The 19,211-nt window shown below is 45.6% G+C and overlaps 1 protein-coding gene across 2 annotated transcripts in view; it reads left to right on the top strand.

The window, feature by feature from the left end:
* PKD2L1 (polycystin 2 like 1, transient receptor potential cation channel) overlaps positions 1-19,211 on the top strand; it is a 51,157-nt gene that overhangs the window by 23,501 nt on the left and 8,445 nt on the right. For both annotated transcript variants that reach the window (XM_082223578.1, XM_082223577.1), the window contains exons 4-10: positions 1,910-2,163; positions 3,916-4,140; positions 4,978-5,206; positions 7,377-7,547; positions 10,332-10,513; positions 15,299-15,419; positions 17,873-17,971. In XM_082223578.1, the coding sequence (XP_082079704.1) occupies positions 1,910-2,163; positions 3,916-4,140; positions 4,978-5,206; positions 7,377-7,547; positions 10,332-10,513; positions 15,299-15,419; positions 17,873-17,971 (1,281 nt within the window). The remainder of the gene's footprint in view (positions 1-1,909; positions 2,164-3,915; positions 4,141-4,977; positions 5,207-7,376; positions 7,548-10,331; positions 10,514-15,298; positions 15,420-17,872; positions 17,972-19,211) is intronic.

The following is a 19,211-nucleotide window of genomic DNA, read 5'->3' on the forward strand; positions in this document are numbered from 1 at the left end:
TGGTCCCCATGCAATTTGCCCCAGCAACCCAACCATCCAATCGTTGCCCCAGGCCAGCTCACTTTTAACCTGCCTGGCAACAGAGGGCTGGCTTAGCAGACCCCACCGCAACACGTGCTCTCATTTCAAGGAGAACACGCTTTATCATAACTAACTGACTTACAAATCGGCACAGGTTTAGCTGAAAGCTGTTCATCCAACAGCTCAAAATGGATTAGCAGGAACAGGGGAGAATTTTCATTCGGTCCACATTTGAAAGCAAATTTGTGCCTCCGGAACACGTGGATTTTGCATTCTTTGGATTTTGCACCTCTCCAAACTTTGCAAAACAATTCTTAGCTCCAAAAATGCTTAAAGAAGAAATGTGTGCATTTTAGGTTTAAATGTGCACTTAAAAATATTGCTATAAAATACATGTTTAAATATGTATTTTTGTGATAAAATGTGTACTTAAAAATCTTTGAAGACTCTTTTTTAAACATTCGAATGAAGGGAGAAAATGAATGGTATGGACTTACGAATGAACCCATGTGATAGAGACCCAGGCCAGAAATAGAACGACCTGTTCATCCCAGCTGATCAGGGTTCCTTTTCAATTTGTATAGACATCAAGGCTGCCTGGACTTGGGAATCAGTTGTGTTGGTGACTGCACAATGAGCTATGTGAGAAAATGTACACACAGCCCATGCCATCATGCGTTAGCAATTTGTGCACATGTCAGCTAGTAGCCCGTTGGCAAAGATACTTCCCCCAGCACACACAAAGGGACCCTCCCACCCTTGGGTGCTCAGAGTCATAGCTCTTATCTGCTTGCCTCACCCCCAGTGCACTCCCAACTTGGCTCTGCTCCCCAACCTTTTAGGGAGGCCTGTTATACAAGGAGAGTCCTAACTGCTCCCCATCCCCTTTTAAACTGAGATTCTTTGCAAACAGAACCCAATAATACATTTAGCCATATGAGAAAGGCAGTTTTCCAGTAGGGCTGCTATACATGCGGGTTTTCCTGGAGACATACGGGAATCGGGTGGCAAAAATGGCGCCCGGGCGGATTTTTGCTGAATCGGCAAAATGTCTGGGGAAATCCGGATGTAGGGCAAGTAGGGCTGCATCAATAGGAGTATAGCATCTAGATCAAGGGAAGTAATAGTGCCACTGTATTCTGTTCTGGTCAGACCTCACCTGGAGTACTGTGTCCAGTTCTGGGCACCACAGTTCAAGAAGGACACTGACAAACTAGAACGTGTCCAGAGGAGGGCAACCAAAATGGTCGAAGGCCTGGAAACGATGCCTTATGAGGAACGGCTAAGGGAGCTGGGCATGTTTAGCCTGGAGAAGAGGAGGTTAAGAGGTGATATGATAGCCATGTTCAAATATATAAAAGGATGTCACATAGAGGAGGGAGAAAGGTTGTTTTTTGCTGCTCCAGAGAAGCGGACACGGAGCAATGGATCCAAACTACAAGAAAGAAGATTCCACCTAAACATTAGGAAGAACTTCCTGACAGTAAGAGCTGTTTGACAGTGGAATTTACTGCCAAGGAGTGTGGTGGAGTCTCCTACTTTGGAGGTCTTTAAGCAGAGGCTTGACAACCATATGTCAGGAGTGCTCTGGTGGTGTTTCCTGCTTGGCAGGGGGTTGGACTCGATGGCCCTTGTGGTCTCTTCCAACTCTATGATTCTATGATTCTAGGGCGATTTCTTTTTTATAAAATGCTTTAAAAATCCAAGAAAAGCCCAAAAGCTTGATGGGAGGAGGGGATGTTCCTCCCAAAAAGTTCCAACAACTTTGTGTGGATTTTGACTTTGGGGAATATGGCAGCCCTAGTTTCCAGTCTCTGGCCATTCTGTGTGTTGTTGCTGTCTTAGATCTCACGTCCTTCTTCTTGCCCCCTTCTGCATATATCCGCAGTATACTCAAGGCCCTTTATTGGACAGCTTGTATTGGACCAAATGGTACAACAACGAATCTCTAGGCCACAACACTCAGTCGTACATCTATTACGAGAACTTGCTGCTGGGGGTCCCACGAATGCGTCAACTGAAGGTGCAGAACAACTCGTGTGTGGTGCATGAAGACTTCAAGGAAGACATTTTTGGCTGTTATGATGTCTACAGTGAGGAGAAGGAAGACAGGTCCCCCTTTGGGCTCCTCAATGGAACAGCGTGAGTAGATCATAACTTCTGCCTTTCTTGAGTTTCACAAACTAAGAATTGGGTCATCCTCTCCACTGTTGGAAACAGGGCTGGATTTAGGTTTGATGAGACCCTAAGCCAATGAAGGTAATAGGGCCCTTTATATGTCCAGCTGCCCTTTGTCAACAACAAATGGGTGCTGTTTTTCACGTTGAATATATGCTATATGGTAATTTATGGACGTAATAGGTATCTAAAGCCATTTGCGCATGTTGCTATGCAACCAGTCCATGCAGAATGTAGGCACCCTATATATAGAAATGAGCAAACCAGTGATATTTTAGGGAGCAGGCTAGCAGGTGGGGCCCATGACTTACATCACAGGAGCCTACACAACACAAAACACTGTTGCTGTATGTAGGTTTTATTTTATTTGTTTTTTATCTTATATTTTGGAAATGTACATCCAGTTCCCCCCCTTTATTTTTTGGGGTGCCTATAGCTTGTTTAGCTTATACGTAAATCTGGCACGGGTTGGAAAGCAAAAGTAACGTCTACGCCTTCATATCCTCCAACGTTTTTCTCATGAAAATAGGCATGTTCAATTTTATTTTTATTCTATTCATTATTTTATTCTGTTTATACCCCACCTATCTGACTGGGTTGCCCCAGCTACTCTGGGCAGGTTCCAAAATACATGAAAACATAATAAAACATTAAACATTTTTTTAAAACTTCCCTAGACAGGGCTGCCTTCAGGTGTCTTCTAAAGGTTGTATGGTTACTTATCTCCTTGGCTCGGAGGTCACATAACTCCATACCTTCTGACATTTCTCCGATGAAAATAGAGACATCCTAGGGATGCAGGTGACGCTGTGGGTTAAACCACAGAGCCTAGGACTTGCCGATCAGAAGGTCAATGGTTCGAATCCCCGTGACGGGGTGAGCGCCCATTCCTCGGTCCCTGCTCCTGTCAACCTAGCAGTTCGAAAGCACGTCAAAGTGCAAGTAGATAAATAGGTACCACTCCAGCGGGAAGGTAAATGGCGTTTCTGTGCACTGCTCTGGTTTGCCAGAAGTGGCTTAGTCATGCTGGCCACATGACCCGGAAGCTGTACGCCAGCTCCCTCGGCCAATAAAGCGAGATGAGCACCGCAACCCCAGAGTTGGTCACGACTGGACCTAATGGTCAGGGGTCCCTTTACCTTTAGGGGAAAGTGGGACATTCCAGAATCAAATAAAAAACCAGGATGGCTTCTGTAAAGGTTGGCAGGAGCAGGGACCGAGCAACGGGAGCTCACCCCGTTGCGGGGATTCGAACCTCCGACCTTCTGATCGGCAAGTCCTAGGCTCTGTGGTTTAACCCACAGTGCCACCCACGTCCCTTCAAGGTGATAGTTCTTACCTTTAGATAAACCATGAACCCAGGGTTCGGATAACATGCTAAGCCTAACCATGGAGCCAAACAGGAGGACCTGTGGGAGAGCAAAGAGGCCACCCATAATCTCCATTCTGGAAGCCTGTGCATTTGCTCCAGGCCTTGTTTCAGCACAGACTGAGCCAACGTCGCATAAAGTGTTCTGAAAATATTTGATGTAAAGAATATTGGCCGGAGTCCCAAGAACTGTGTTACTGGTTGTGTTCACCTCTGGGGCATTAATTAAAATCTTGGGGGGGGGGATTCATGTGCAATATGAACATGGCATCCCAAGTCTGGAATAGATAACATTTTGGATTTGTCCATCAGCCGCCTCTTTCTCTTGTCGCGCCTTCTGTGTGCAGGTGGCAGTACCACACAGAGGAAGAGTTGGACGGTTCCTCTCACTGGGGCCGACTGACAAGTTACAGCGGAGGAGGCTATTACATGGATCTCAAAATGACGCGTCGGGAAAGCGCTAGAGCTCTCCGAGTCCTGAAAGAAAACTTGTGGCTGAATCGGGGAACTCGCGTGGTTTTCATTGACTTTTCTGTGTACAATGCCAATATCAACCTTTTCTGCGTCCTGAGGTGAGTGAGCAGCTCTTCCCTCTTCTCCTGTTCATTTCTGCGAAACCATCTATTATCCATTTCATATATCGTTTAATGTGTCAATACAAAGGGAAGTTGTTAGTATTGCAGTTGTTGTGTAAGGAATTGTTATCTTAACTGGAGTGCGATTGAAATTAATAAGACTTTGGAACGTAGAAATAAAGAAAATCGTCAAACCATCAATTCTAGCACACGGAGGGGGGGGGGTTATAGCTGTCAACGTTTCCCTTTTCTTGCAAGGAATCCTATTCAGAATAAAGGAATTTCCCTTAAAAAAAGGAAAACATTGACAGCTGGGGGCGGGGGTGTCACCTAAATTACAGTGGTACCTCGGGTTACAGACGCTTCAGGTTACAGACACTTCAGGTTACAGACTCCGCTAACCCAGAAATAGTACCTCGGGTTAAGAACTTTGCTAAAGGATGAGAACAGAAATCGTGCGGCAGCAGCAGGAGGCCTCATTAGCTAAAGTGGTTCTTCAGGTTAAGAACAGTTTCAGGTTAAGAATGGACCTACAGAACTAATTAACTTCTTAACCCGGCATACCACTGTATTTAATTTGGTATCAGGATGATTGGTATTAGTAATTGTATTATAATTTGGCATTGTTATAATGAGGCTATTATTGGAATGCAATTGAAAACTAATAAGAATGATTACCAAAGACTGCAGAAACCAATTTGCAGAGCGGGTGAGTTCATCTTTCAATCACGTTTTGTTTATATGCCTATTGATCTGCCATTCTTCTTTGAGGCACGTCAATGGAAAATGCAGCATTGGTTTTTGCCCATACGCATCCTCTTCCCTCCATATTAGGTTAGTGATTGAATTCCCAGCCACCGGTGGAGCCATCCCTTCGTGGCAGATCCGAACAGTAAAGCTCCTCCGCTACGTCAGCACCTGGGACTTCTTCATTGTCGCTTGCGAGATCGTCTTCTGCGTCTTCATCTTCTACTACGTGGTGGAAGAGATCTTGGAGCTGCGCATTCACAGGCTCAAGTACTTCACCAGTATCTGGAACATCTTGGACATTGTTGTCATATTGGTGAGATTTCTTTCCATTCATATTGAATGAACCATTGAATGATTACACAGGAAAGACACATAGCTTGGGTCCAAGAAGGCCACAACTTTTATTGATGACAGATGAGGGGTTTGGCAAGGTATTGGGTAACTAATTTAACCATCAGCCTGCCTGCTGAGATATACAGTGGTACCTCGAGTTAAGTACTTAATTTGTTCTGGAGGTCCATTCTTAACCTGAAACTGTTCTTAAGCTGAAGCACCACTTTAGCTAATGGGGCCTCCCACTGCCGCCGCACCACCGGAACACAATTTCTGTTCTCATCCTGAAGCAAAGTTCTTAACCCGAGGTAATATTTCTGGGTTAGCGGAGTCTGTAACCTGAAGCGTATGTAACCTGAAGCGTATGTAACCCGAGGTACCACTGTATACCGTTTGGGGTCAACCCGAGGAGAAGGGGACCTAATGACACGCATCAAGGAGGTCTCCCCTGTGAGATTGACACCTTGAAGAGTGCTATGGCCCCCACCCCTGACTGGGTGTCAGGAATGAGTCAGTTCCAAGCGAAAGGTTGCATCTTAATGCAGAAAACAGCCAGGAACAGAGAGGCTGCTTTGATGTTAGTCAGGCAGAGGAAAGCCGGCAGCTGCATGCTCCGGCTCCTCCTGACCTTGATGTGCAAGCTGATGTCAGGAATGGAGAGCAGCCTAGAACGCTGTCAAAGCTCACCGGAAGCACAAACAGGCAGGGAAGAGTTAAGAGACAGCCTCTCAGAGAAGGGGGAAGAGGCGGGAGCTGACCCACTCAGTCCGAGATCTCGATGAATGAGAGTGCTGCAAGATAGGAAGCAAAACAAAAGATGTCAGAAGCGAAAGTTCAGTTGCTTCTGGTCATGCAGTCTTCAGAAGGGTCGTCTGGAATAATGGTGCCGGAGGCTTTGTTCAAGCCGCCCGGAGCTATCTGGGTGTTTGTTTGTTTTTTGCAATAAATCCTCCTTTTTAATTAGCTACGCTTACTTGTGTTATCAAGCTGAGAACCTGGACTCCTGACACTGGGTTTCCAGACAAAAGCGGCTCCTCCTGGATCCCTTTAATAGGATACCTCTGCAACCGCCCCTCCACCAAAGACTAAGGTTGTCCGGGAGCTGACAAGGAGAGCAGCGCAGATCAGAGAAAGACAGGGAAACAACATACCCTCCGACATTCATCTGATGAAAATAGGGGCGTCCTAAGCAAAAGGGGGACATTCTGGGGTCAAATCAGAAACTGGGACAGCCTCTGTAAATCTGGGACAGTCCCTGGAAAAAAGGGACACTTGGATTTAGGTTTGATGAGGCCCTGGGTAATGGGGCCCTTTATATGTCCAGCTGTCCTTTGTCAACAACAGATTGTCACTGTTTTTTGTGTTGAATATATGCTATATGGTAATTTATGGACCTCATAGGTATCTAAAGCCATTTGCACATAACAAAATATGTATTTTAATATTAGATAACAGGTACAACAGCTTGACCTAAAATTCAACTATGCTGATTGAAATCAGCAAACCAGTGATATTTTAGGGAGCAGGCTAGCAGGCTTACATCATAGGAGCCTACACAACACCAGTACCTGCTGCATGTAGGTTTTATTTGTTTTTTATCTTATATTTTGGAAATGTACATCCAGGGTCTTTAATTTTTTTAGGGGCCCCAAGAGAGTGGGGCCCTAAGCTATAGCTTGTTTAGCTTATAGGTAATTCCAGCACTGGTGGTATGCAATATGCGAAGCAGCTGACTATGTTAAGTATGATTGCAATCTCACCTTTGCAGAAATCATATGTGTTTCTCGACTAATTAGCAGGCGACGAGAGAAACTGCCCTGCCCCAATAGTCTTCATTCGAAAACGAACTTTCACCTAATGAACCTTCATTGGGACACCTTCATTGGGAGGGTGTGATAGGGCACGGTATCTTTCCTAGGCACCAAGCGCAAGGCTGGCAAAACAATTTGTTTAGCAGTTCTAAAGCACCTGAAAACCAGCAGTGCTGTCAAAGTCCCTTTGGGCCAAGCCAACCTTTCTCACACCTGACATCATATGTGACGTTCCCCACCCCTGGTGTAGTCGAGCAATATGGCTACAGAAAGTCCAAAAGAATGATGAGGCTCCACTCTCTGTAGAATTTCCTTTAAATCCCAGGCTTTCCCCCTCAGCTTTCTATTGTAGCCATCGGATTCCACATCTTTCGCACCATAGAGGTCAACAGGTTGATGGGACAGCTTCTGAGAAACCCCAGCATCTATGCGGACTTTGAATTCCTGGCTTTTTGGCAGACTCAGTACAACAACATGAACGCTGTGAACTTGTTCTTTGCCTGGATCAAGGTATCTATCTATCATCTATATATCTATCTATCTATCATCTATCTATCTATCTATCTATCTATCTATATCTATCTATCTATCTATCTATCTATCTATCTATCTATCTATCTATCTATCTGTCTCTATCTATCTATCATCTATCTATCTATCTATCTATCATCTATCTATCTATCTATCTATCTATCATCTATCTATCTATCTGTCTATCTATCTATCATCTATCTATTATCTATCTATCTATCATCTATCTATCATCTATCTATCTATCTATCTATCTATCTATCTATCTATCTATCTATCATCTATCTATCTATCTATCTATCTATCTATCTATCTATCTCTATCATCTATCTATCATCATCTATCTATCATCTATCTATCTATCATCTATATATTTATCTATCTGATTTCTATACTGCCCTTCATCTGAGGATCACAGGGCGATTTACAAGATAAAAACTTGGCTTCCTGACTATGAATCTGTCTGTTGTCAGCCAAAGATCCCAGCGCTCCTAGGATGGAGCATCTACATTATGCCTAGAATCGTAGATTCGTGGAGTTGGAAGGGACCCCAAGCGCCATCTAAGCCAAGCCCTGCAGAAATCTCAACTAATGCATCTGTGATAGATGGCTATCCAGCCTCTGCTTCTGAACCTCCAAGGAAGGAGAGTTCACAATCTCTCAAGGGAGACCGTTCCACTATTGAACAACTCTTATTGTCAGGAAGTTCTTCCTGATGTTTAGTTGGGATCTCCTTTCTTGTAACTTGAAGCCATGGGTTCTGGTCTCACTCTCCAGAGCAGGAGAAAACAAGCTTGTTCCCTCCTCCATGTGACAGCCCTTCAGATACTTGAAGATGTCTATCATATCTCCGCTCATTCTCCTTCACCCTCATCTTCTCCCCTGCCCTCCAAGGGTGCCATCTCTAGGGGACCCTGGGTGCTCGAGCACCCACCAAAATTTTTGGGTGGGTGCCCAGCATGCACACCGCATGGCCCCCAAAGCAACTTCTGGTGCCTCGTGAAACACCAGAAGTCATGTCCAAGGCACACGGCAGAGCGGAAATACAGGGCAAACCACATGCTGTATTGAATGAATACAGGATGTAGTATTTTACATTGAAATGGGGAGGATCCTGTATTATACAGGATGGGTGGCAACTGTACCACAGCAACTGGAAACCATAGCTGTCAAGCGTCCCTTATTTGGAGAGACAGTCCCTTTTCCCAGCGCCATGTCCCGCTGCTGTCCCTTATTGATGGATGTCCCTTAAATTTCCCGGGTTTCAAAGCAAGCAGCTCCTCTACCTCCCTCCCTGCCGGCCAGGGAGGAGGGAGGCTGCAATTGTGTTGCTTGGCTGCCTTGCCCGGCACCCTCCAGCCTCCTCTCACCAGAGGAGAGGAGAGCGAGGGCAACCATAGAGAAAGCAGTTCAGAGAGAGGAAGAAGAGGAGGAGGCGGAGGTGCGGGCAGGTGTTCCAAGGGCTACAAGGGAAGGACCGCAAGTGCTTCTCCCATAGATTTGTAGTGGTAGACTAGCATAGATGGTCTCATCTGTGGGTTTACTTCGGGTGCTATTCCCCCCGCCCCACCTGATGGAATTGAGAGCTGCAGATGGAGCATGAGAGAAAAGATACAGAACTGCAGCAGCATCTTCGTAGCTTGGACTTCGTTTTGCACAAAAAGTGGTTGCTGCATGTAGTTATTTAATTGCAGTGTTTCATCGGCTGGTGTCTTGAGCATCGGCTGGTGTCTTGACCTCTGGAAATGAAGGGCTAAAAACCGGTGCTGCTCTCCAAAATTATCTGGTCCCTTTTAACTCGTTGGCTAAAATCCCTTATTTTGGCTGCTGGTCCTTTATTTTCAAGGCTACTGGTCCCTTATTTTCAAATCTGTAAGTTGACAGCTATGCTGGAAACGTGCTGGAAATGGACCCCTTGACACTTTTAACTGTGGTTCTTTACAAGGCATATCATTTTCCCTCTCTGGTTTTTGGCAAAAACTATTTATGTGCTGTACTCAAGCTGGCTGAGGACGGCATGCTTTCATTGGCTGGGTGAAGTCCTGAGTAGTTCAAAAGTCATTCAGGTTTCGCTGCTCCATTGAAGGCTAAGGCAGCAGCTGCTGGCCAGACAATATGGGGTGAATGCGTTTCAAATGTTGAAATGAGAAATTTCCAGGGCAACAAAACTTGCAGAGGGAGCCACCTACCGGATGTTGTGTGCAATGTCTGCCCCTTTTGTCATGAATAAAACGGGCCTGTTTGGAAAACTGTCGCACAACCACAGTACAACCCCTTACAACCTGATACACATACAGACAACCCCATTTTGGAGGGGACATTTTCTATTTTCACCAGACGTGTGTAGGAGACTATGGAACAGACACACCCTGCTCCCTCAAACCATCAGCCACAGAAGACCTGCATCTGAGGTACAGTGGTACCTCAAGTTAAGTACTTAATTCGTTCTGGAGGTCCGCTCTTAACCTGAAACTGTTCTTAACCTGAAGCACCACTTTAGCTAATGGGGCCTCCTGCTGCCGTCGCGCTGTTTCTGTTCTCATCCTGAAGCAAAGTTCTTATCCTGAAGCAGTATTTCTGGGTTAGCAGAGTCTGTAACCTGAAGCATATGTAACCTGAAGCATATGTAACCTGAGGTACCACTGTATACCATTAGCTCCCTGTCAATCTTTGTCACTTGAGAGGAAGTCCATAAATTCCCCCAGGCTTTCTCCTCATCCCATCTCACCTTAACCTGTCCTTCTCTTTTCCTTCCCCATCCAGATATTTAAATACATTAGCTTTAACAAAACGATGACACAGCTCTCCTCCACCTTAGCCCGCTGCGCGAAGGACATCCTAGGCTTTGCCATCATGTTCTTCATCGTCTTCTTTGCCTACGCCCAGCTGGGATACCTTCTCTTCGGGACCCAAGTGGAAAACTTCAGCACCTTTGTCAAATGCATGTGAGTGAGCCTCCTTTTCCTTCTCTTCCTCCTCACCCTCCTTTAAGGTTTTGGGTCGCATGCCACCACATAGGTTGGTAAGCACTGAATTGTACCGCATCACACACCTGCTCTACATTTTATAGTGTGTGCCTGATTGTGTAGACTAGCGTGTACGGGGTTTGTTTGTTCTCCTGTTTGCTTGTTTGTTTAGGACAAAAGTATAGACTGCTTAATCAGAAAACTTTCCAATTAAGTAATGTTGGTAAGTGAATAACCTTTCTCTCAGGACTGGAGTTCAGCTTCCAGACCAACTCGGAGCTGGGCGATATATCGCTATATCGTCCAAAACTGGTTTGAACTCCATACAGTGGTACCTTATGTTAGGATATTTCCGTTCCACCTTAAAAGGGAGCAGGCTGTGAGTCACAGAGCCTGCGTATTTCCTGTTCACAGGATGTTTATGTTTGCTGTTGCTTTCGATTTCTCTCTCTGTCGGAGACACTGACGCAGAACAGTCATGTCTTTCTTTTGTTCTGATCAACGCTGAATAAAGTCTGTAAATAATACTCTTCTGCGTGCAACTTTTGGCTGTGCATTATCTGCTGATAGAGCGTGCATGAGCTCTGGAATGTGGCAAGGTATTTCTAGACACTCATGCCGCTATTGCTGATACTGCGTGACTACAGGGATCGATGGATTGTCTGGCAGCCGGCTTGGGGCCATGATGGACTATATCTCCCTGGCAGTATCCCAACACCTTGGTTCTCAAACTTAATCCGTTCTGGAAGTCTGTTCCAAAACCAAAGCATTCCAAAACCAAGGCATGCTTTCCCATAAAAAGTAATGCAAAATGGATTAATCTGTTCCAGACTTTTAAAAACAACCCCTACAACAGCAATTTAACATGAATTTTACTATCTAACAAGACCACTGATCCATAAAACAAAAGCAATAAACAGTGTACTGTTGTCAAACAATCAATCAATCAAAACAAAATAAAAAATTTCTTCCAGTAGCATCTTAGAGACCAACTAAGCTTGTTCTTGGTATGAGCTTTCGTGTCTCTAAGGTGCTACTGGAAGAATTTTTTTTATTTTGTTTCGACTACGGCAGACCTGTTGGGATTTTGACTGCATGCAATTCTGTGCAGCTTCACACAGAATCAATTAAGAGTTGGCAGACAGCCAAGGATGACTGAGGAGTTATCTGTCTGGAAATATGGGACCCTGGAAACAGCTTTACCATTGGTTAAGGTCTCACACAGGCATGATGATTTATAACCTTACTGACTGGAATGTGTTGGTTGGTCAGTGTGGTGTTCTGAGAGTCATTTGGAGTTTGTTAAGAGAGAGCTAGTTAAGATCTGTGTATCTGTTCTGTTCTTGTATATAGTAACTTGAAGTCTGCTGTAAATAATAAACACCTCTAAGTAATCAAGTTACTGGTAGCAATGTCTTGTTCCTGCTTCGTCCATCCTGCCTGCAACTGATTGCTTTTGAAAACTCTGCGTATGCTCTGCTAAGGTCTGGTTAAGGTCCTGCAACAGGTCAAAGTTGCAAAACACCAATAAGACCAACACGGCTACCTACCTGTAATCAATCAATCAGTAGCTGAACTGGGTTCCACAGTCACAAAAACAAACCAAAAATGAGCCGCAAAAACAAAAACAAAAAATGAATAGCAAAAACCAGGCAGACCTCAGTGTAACACTCAAAACGGAAGTGTGACACTCAAAACGGAAGCGTAACACTCAAAATGGAGCACGTTTGGCTTCCGAAAAATGTTCGCAAACCGGAACACTTACTTCCAGGTTTGCAGTGTTTGGGTTCCGAGTTGTTTGAGTACCAAAGTGTTTGAGAACCAAGGAACCACTGCATTGTGATATCAGTTTCATAATTTTTGACCTGCCAACAGTGCTTTTTCTGGGGGGGGGACACAGGGGGACGTGTATGTCAGCATTCGGGGGTCAAAAGGCCAGGTGGCTAGCCCCCAGCTGGCTCGTCTCCCTCTCAGCCTTCACGCTGCAGGGATTCATCGACCTCTGGCTCCGACGTAAATCAGCGACTCAAGCTTGCTGCCTTGAGCACACTATACGTAGCAGAGTAAGCTGCACAACAGAAGAGGCTGGAGGCTGTGGATACATACGAAAACTACGGATTTATTTTACATAAATCAGAAGAAAGAAACATGTTGCCTCTGAAGGAACATTCTTTCACCTTTGGTGGACTTGCCCAAGGGTTAAGGCTTTCTGGGAAATGATCTATAATGAGTTAAAAAAGGTATTTAAATATACCTTCCTTAAGAAACCAGAGGCCTTCCTTTTGGGCATTGTCAGCCAAAGGGTGTTAAAGAAGGATCGAACTTTCTTTATGTACGCGACAACAGCAGCAAGAATACTTATTGCAAAACATTGGAAGACCCAAAACTTGCCCACTTTGGAAGAATGGCAGATGCAACTGATAGACTACATGGAATTGGCAGAAATGACTGGCAGAATCTGAGACCTGGGAGAAGAGACAGTGGAAGAGGACTGGAAAAAATTCAAGGACTATTTACAAAAATACTGTAAGCTGTATGAATGTTAAGAGGATGCAGGATAGAAAATAACATGGCACCAGTAACCTAATTGAAAGAAATTTGAGAATAAGTGATGTTTAAAAACAAAGATAAAAACCGGATATATATTATGTCTAAATTAACTATTTAAGTATTTGATCAAAACATTTAAAGTTGGAGATATAATATGGGAAAATTATAAAATAAGAGTTGAAATACGGGGATAAATTGCTGACTACAATTTTATTATTGGGAACGCATGAAAGGGAGACGTGAGGAAGTCCGAAAGGTTATAGAAATATGATTCTTGGACATTTGATTTTGTTGCATCTTTTTTCATTTTGAGTTAATCTTTCTGCTTTCTTTTTCTTTTTCTTCTGTTTATTGTTTGTATGGTATTTTATGTGTTTGATGATTTATTGTTAAAAACTTTAATAAATATCTTTATAAAAAAAGAAAAAAAAGAAACATGTTGCCTCTCCTTGCTGTCTTCACGGAGAGAGTCTCAAAACAAAAGTAACACAGTGGAAGTTCCGCTTACGGCAGCAAACTGTGCTGGAATGTAAACGGACATGTGACACGCTACAATCCCATGTCTGCAACAAAAGGTGGAACGGAATCTCCCAACAGTGTACCCCTAAATATTTTGTGTGGCCAACTGACCGACCAATGGACCGACATTCCAGCGGTCTCCACAGTAGCAGCATGGACTAGAGCTCCATCATTCTCCCCTCTGGTGATCAGGGAGGGGAGTCTGGGGCTGCCACAGTGGAGGCTCCCCCTCCTTCTCGCTCAAGCCAACCCCATCATCGCCCTTCCCGTCCTCTCAGTGCCACCTCTGCCACCTTGAGTCCCTCATCCAGGGATTTGGGGGAGGGAGGGGCAGGGGAGGAGCCAAAATGAGAGTACTCCTAAACATTTTTTAGTGGAAAAAGCACCGCCTAGCAATATATCGCGAAACAGGTAAACTCTGTTGGCTCAGCTCTCCCCTGCCTCATGCAGGGGCAGCAAATCCCAAGAGCAGGTGCCAATAAAAAATCACGGCGTGGGGAAAACCATGAAGCCAGCCAGTGCCTCTATAATAGCTCCATATATTTATATATATATCAGTATATTGCGATGTTTAACTGGTGATATACCACAATGTTGGAAACCAAATATCGCCCAGCCCTAGAGCAACTCTACAGGATAGACCCATTTCACCAAGCCACAGAGTTCAGTATTTGAAGGAATGACCATACAAAGCGGTCACATGCAAATCTAAGTGCTTTATATCGGGGGGGGGGTAGTTTTTAAATTCACAAGATAGCCATCTGTCAGGATGCTGCCAGTGGCTCCCGGATGGTTGCCCAAGAAAGTATAAAGACAAGGGAAAGTTTCCTACCATCCTTTTTTTGTTTCAGTCTTTACAGAGAGAGGCTATAGAGCCCAGCTTCTTGGATAAGGGCATTGTCCCAAATGAATCTCCACCCCTATCTCTCCCACCTCCTCATTCATCAGTATCATCATCACCTCATCTACGGGTGCTGCTAAGTGCCCTCTGTCTTTGAGCTCTTTACTCTTCTACTTTTAAGGCTCACCGGGTTCTGGGAGATGGAATGCTTTCTAATGACAACACGTCAGCTGGGTGTTGTTCCAGCTGTCCCATGATTTCCCAGCTTCCCCGCTCGTCTGCCTCTGAGCTGCTACCTCCCTCAACTCACTGTTGTGAATCTATACTGTCTTCCTCTTCCTCCTTCCTGGAAGGGTCAGGATGGGAAGGCGGTCTCCACCATTCCCCCCTCTTCCCAGTCCCTGACACCTTCTGACCCTAATCTCTCTCATTAAGGATATCATAAGCTATTACGGATGCAAGCAGCCCCCCACTTTCTGCTTGAATTTGGCCCGACAGGTTGACCTGTCCTGCACCTGATTTCAGGAAATGGACAGGTGGTTCTTGTTTGGTCCAAACTACTTCATGGACCAAATGGGGAGGCCTGGTGGGACAAAGAGGTTCCCCACTGAGGCACTAACCTTACAACTTCAGTTATATGTTTTGTGCACAGAAGGTTCTGTCATGGGAAGTAGGGATCCTACAAGCCCAGCACAACACTACAAAGCTCTACTTCTAGACTGCCGAAGCCCTGAGCTCCTCCATTCAAGGTCTAGGGATGAACTGTGACATATTTACCACTTGAACTTATTTTCTGCACCCAGCGAAGCATTCTGCCATACATTGCTGACCCTCACCCTCTTCCTACCTTCCAGCTTCACCCAGTTTCGAATAATCCTCGGCGACTTTGACTACAACGCCATTGACAACGCTAACCGGGTCTTGGGGCCGATATATTTTGTCACCTACGTCTTCTTTGTCTTCTTTGTGCTGTTGGTAAGTTGTGCGTTATTGCTTTCTATTGCTCCTGCCAACCTAGCAGTTCAAAAGCACGTCAAAGTGCAAGTAGATAAATAGGTACCGCTCTGGCAGGAAGGTAAACGGCGTTTCCGTGCGCTGCTCTGGTTCGCCAGAAGCGGCTTAGTCATGCTGGCCACATGACCTGGAAGCTGTACGCCGGCTCCCTTGGCCAATAAAGTGAGATGAGCACCGCAACCCCAGAGTCGGCCACAATTGGACCTAATGGTCAGGGGTCCCTTTACCTTTACCTTTTACAAAGATTACTGCTGTTTCTCAAGTGTCCTTATTTTCCAGGGACAGTCCTGGATTTACAGAAGCTGTCCCTGTTTCTGATTTGATCCCAGAATGCCCCACTTTCCCTTAAGACATCCCTTTTCTCTTTGGAAAAATGTTGGAGGGTATGAAGTGATGTGAGCTCTGAGCCAAGCAGATAGGAGCAAATGCATTGGTATTTTGCAAAGAGATGAAGCTGCAAAAAAGCCGGCTGGAAACCACTCCAAGACCTCCTGCATTTTGGAATATATTAGATGCTGTTCTCAAGTTATACACCATCAGGCAAACAAACAAACAAACAGATTATTGTCACAACAGTTCAATGTAGGGCTTTGTTCTAGATTTGGGAAGTATCTCTGCTTTACACCAACAAAATATTGCAAACAAGATGGAAGGAGTCCCAGCTTGGCCTCGTGACCATGGGAAGCCCGGGAATGTGGGTGCCATGCCAGTGTGGTGTAGTGGTTAGGAGCAGTAGACTCGTAATCTGGTGAACCGGGTTCGCTTCCCCGCTCCTCCACATGCAGCTGCTGGGTGACCTTGGGCCTCTGAAGTCTCTCAGCTCCACTCACCTCACAGAGTGTTTGTTGTGGGGGAGGAAGGGAAAGGAGAATGTTAGCCGCTTTGAGACTCCTTCAGGTAGTGAGAAAGCGGGATATCAAATCCAAACTACTACTACTACTACTACTACTACTACTACTACTACTACTCTTCTTCTTCTTCTTCTTCTTCTTCTTCTTCTTCTTCTTCTTCTTCTTCTTCTTCTTCTCTGGCACCAAAATTTGTGGGTGCCCAGCCCCTTCATGGGGAATTTTGTGGGTGCTCGGGCACCCAGGGCCCCAGGGCATTGACCCCTATGATACAGGGAGTGTGAAGCAGTGGTGGCAGACTTAACGAAACAAAAGTGCTGGTATATTTTATTCGGGTTTGCTCAAAGCAGTGCTACCTGGAGCAAGCAGCAGTTCTTTACATCGAGCAAGTCTCAAGCAAGAGTGCCTATCAGTGGTGTCGTGAAGAAGAGTTTTGCGCCTCCATCTTCTTTTCTTCTCAGTTTGTCTAGGTCAGGGGTGGGGGAACCCGTAGCCCTCCAAAGGTTTTTGGGCTCCAGCTCTAATCAGCCCGAACCAGCATGGCCAATGGCAAACCCTCCAGGTGTCACTATTTTCCAGGGACGTCCCTGATTTAGAGAAGCCGTCCCAGTTTCTCATTTGATCCCGGAATGTCCTGCTTTTCCTTAGGACGTCCCTATTTTCATTGGAGAAATGTTGGAGGGTTTGGTAGGATGTCCCTATTTTCACTGGAGAAATGTTGGGGAGGGTATAGAGTTATTTGACACCCCCCAAGCCATCTGGTGGCAATCTTATATAGAGAAGTTTTTTCAATGTTTTATTATGTTTTTATATGTGCTAGAAACAGCCCAGAGTGGCTGGGGCAACTCAGTAGGATGTGTGGGGTACAGGTAAAGGTAAAGTGGCCCCTGACCATTAGGTCCAGTTGCGGATGACTCTGGGGTTGTGGTGCTCATCTCACTTTATTGGCCGAGGGAGCTGGCATACAGCTTCCGGGTCATGTGACCAGCATGACTAAGCCGCTTCGGGCGAACCAGAGCAGCGCACGGAAACGCCGTTTACCTTCCCACCTATTTATCTACTTGCACTGGTGTGCTTTCGAACTGCTAGGTTGGCAGGAGCAGGGACCAAGCAACGGGAGCTCACCCTGTCGCTGGGATTCGAACTGCCGACCTTCCAATCGGCAAGCCCTATTCTCAGTGGTTTAGACCACAGCACCCACGTCCCTAGATGGAGTATAAATAGTAAAATTATCATTATGGAAGGGGGCGTCCCTATTTTCATGTGAGAAATGTTGGAGGGTATGCAATGGTCAGGGATTATGGGGGCTATAATACAATGACTGTGTCCCCCCCCCAGCACTCAACTATGTGGCTTGTGGGGCATTTCCTTCTTTTGGGCACTGCCACTAAATAGGTGGAGTGGGAAAGACTACATTATTTATGACAGCAGTTGAGCATATATATATTCTTGAAGTGTTAAAGTTGGGAGGTATAATTTACTTTCATTTGCTCCATGGAGCAAAGAGGGGGCTTTATGTGTCTAGTCCACATGGAGGAACCGACCCTTCTGTTTCTCTTCCCACAGAACATGTTCCTGGCTATTATCAATGACACGTATTCTGAAGTCAAAGAGGAGCTTTCAAACCAGAAGAATGAACTGCAGCTCACAGACATCTTGAAACAGGTTCCTTCATTAACTGAAATCCACATTTCCTCTCCTGTGACATGTGGATTATGTTTCGGAGGGTTTGCACATTGAGAAAACGCTTGCCATTATAATGCTTTTCTGGGAAACAATAGGTGATGGGGAGAGGGGAATTTGGGGTGTTTGTTGGAATCCTGTTAATGAATGTGTGTGGGGGGGGGGAATAAACCTGATAGAGGATTAAGGTCAACTCTAGGAAAGACCAGCTTTCAAATCAGGTGACCTGCTACAGAAACACACACCAGTGGCGTAGCATGGGGTGCGGCGGGGCCGGCCGCACCGGGCGCAACATCTGGGGGTTAGGGTTAGGGGACGCAAATCCACGGGTTAGGGGGCACAAATCCATGGGTTAGGGGGCGCAAATCCATGGGTTAGGGGGTGCAAATTACTTGCCTTGCCCCGGGTGCTGGCAACCCACGCTACGCCACTGACACACACACCCCTTTCCTTTCGAACCCCCACATCCTGAGACAACAAAGGCTCTACTTCAGAAGCCATAAGGAGGGAAAAGAAGGGCGGTATCTTCCTCCTCCCGATTTCTGCAGCTTCAGATGCTACATAGCAGCACCCTGGCATGCAGAACCCCAGCAACCCTTGGGATGCATAATTTCCTCAAGGTCCACAAAACTTTGGGTCCTTCTGCCCCACTGTTATGCATCACGCTGGGTGCCAGGAAGAGGGAAGAAGGAGGAACCGCTTATCTCCCCCTTGGACTACTGCAATACGCTCTACATGGGGCTACCTGTTACGTACTGAAGTTCTCAACCTGGGCCAGCAGGGGAATACTGTAGATAGTTTTCACTCAGGTCCACATATGCAAATAAGGGATCGAAAGTGACATTCAGTGATTGGATAGTTACAGAAAGTGGTTCCTGTTGCGTTGTAGTGGAGCTCTATATAAGCAGGCTGGCTGAACCCTTCAGTTCAGTTCTGTTCTGGCCTGTGAATAAACAAGAGCTGTTTGAAGAATCGCTGTGTCGTCTGATATGTTCACCCACAACTTAACATTACCTTTGAAGTGGACTCAGAAAATACAACTAATCCAGAATACGGCAGCTAGACTGGTGACTGGGAGTGGCCAGCAGGACCATATAACACTGATCTTAAAGGATCTTCACTGGCTCCCATTACATTTCCGAGCACAATTCACAGAGTTGGTGCTGACCTTTAAAGCCCTAAATGGCCTCGGCCCAGTATACGTGAAGGAGTGTCTCCACCC

The sequence above is a fragment of the Podarcis vaucheri genome, assembly GCF_965113315.1.
Source record: "Podarcis vaucheri genome assembly, chromosome: 5".
Lineage (NCBI taxonomy): Eukaryota > Metazoa > Chordata > Lepidosauria > Squamata > Lacertidae > Podarcis > Podarcis vaucheri.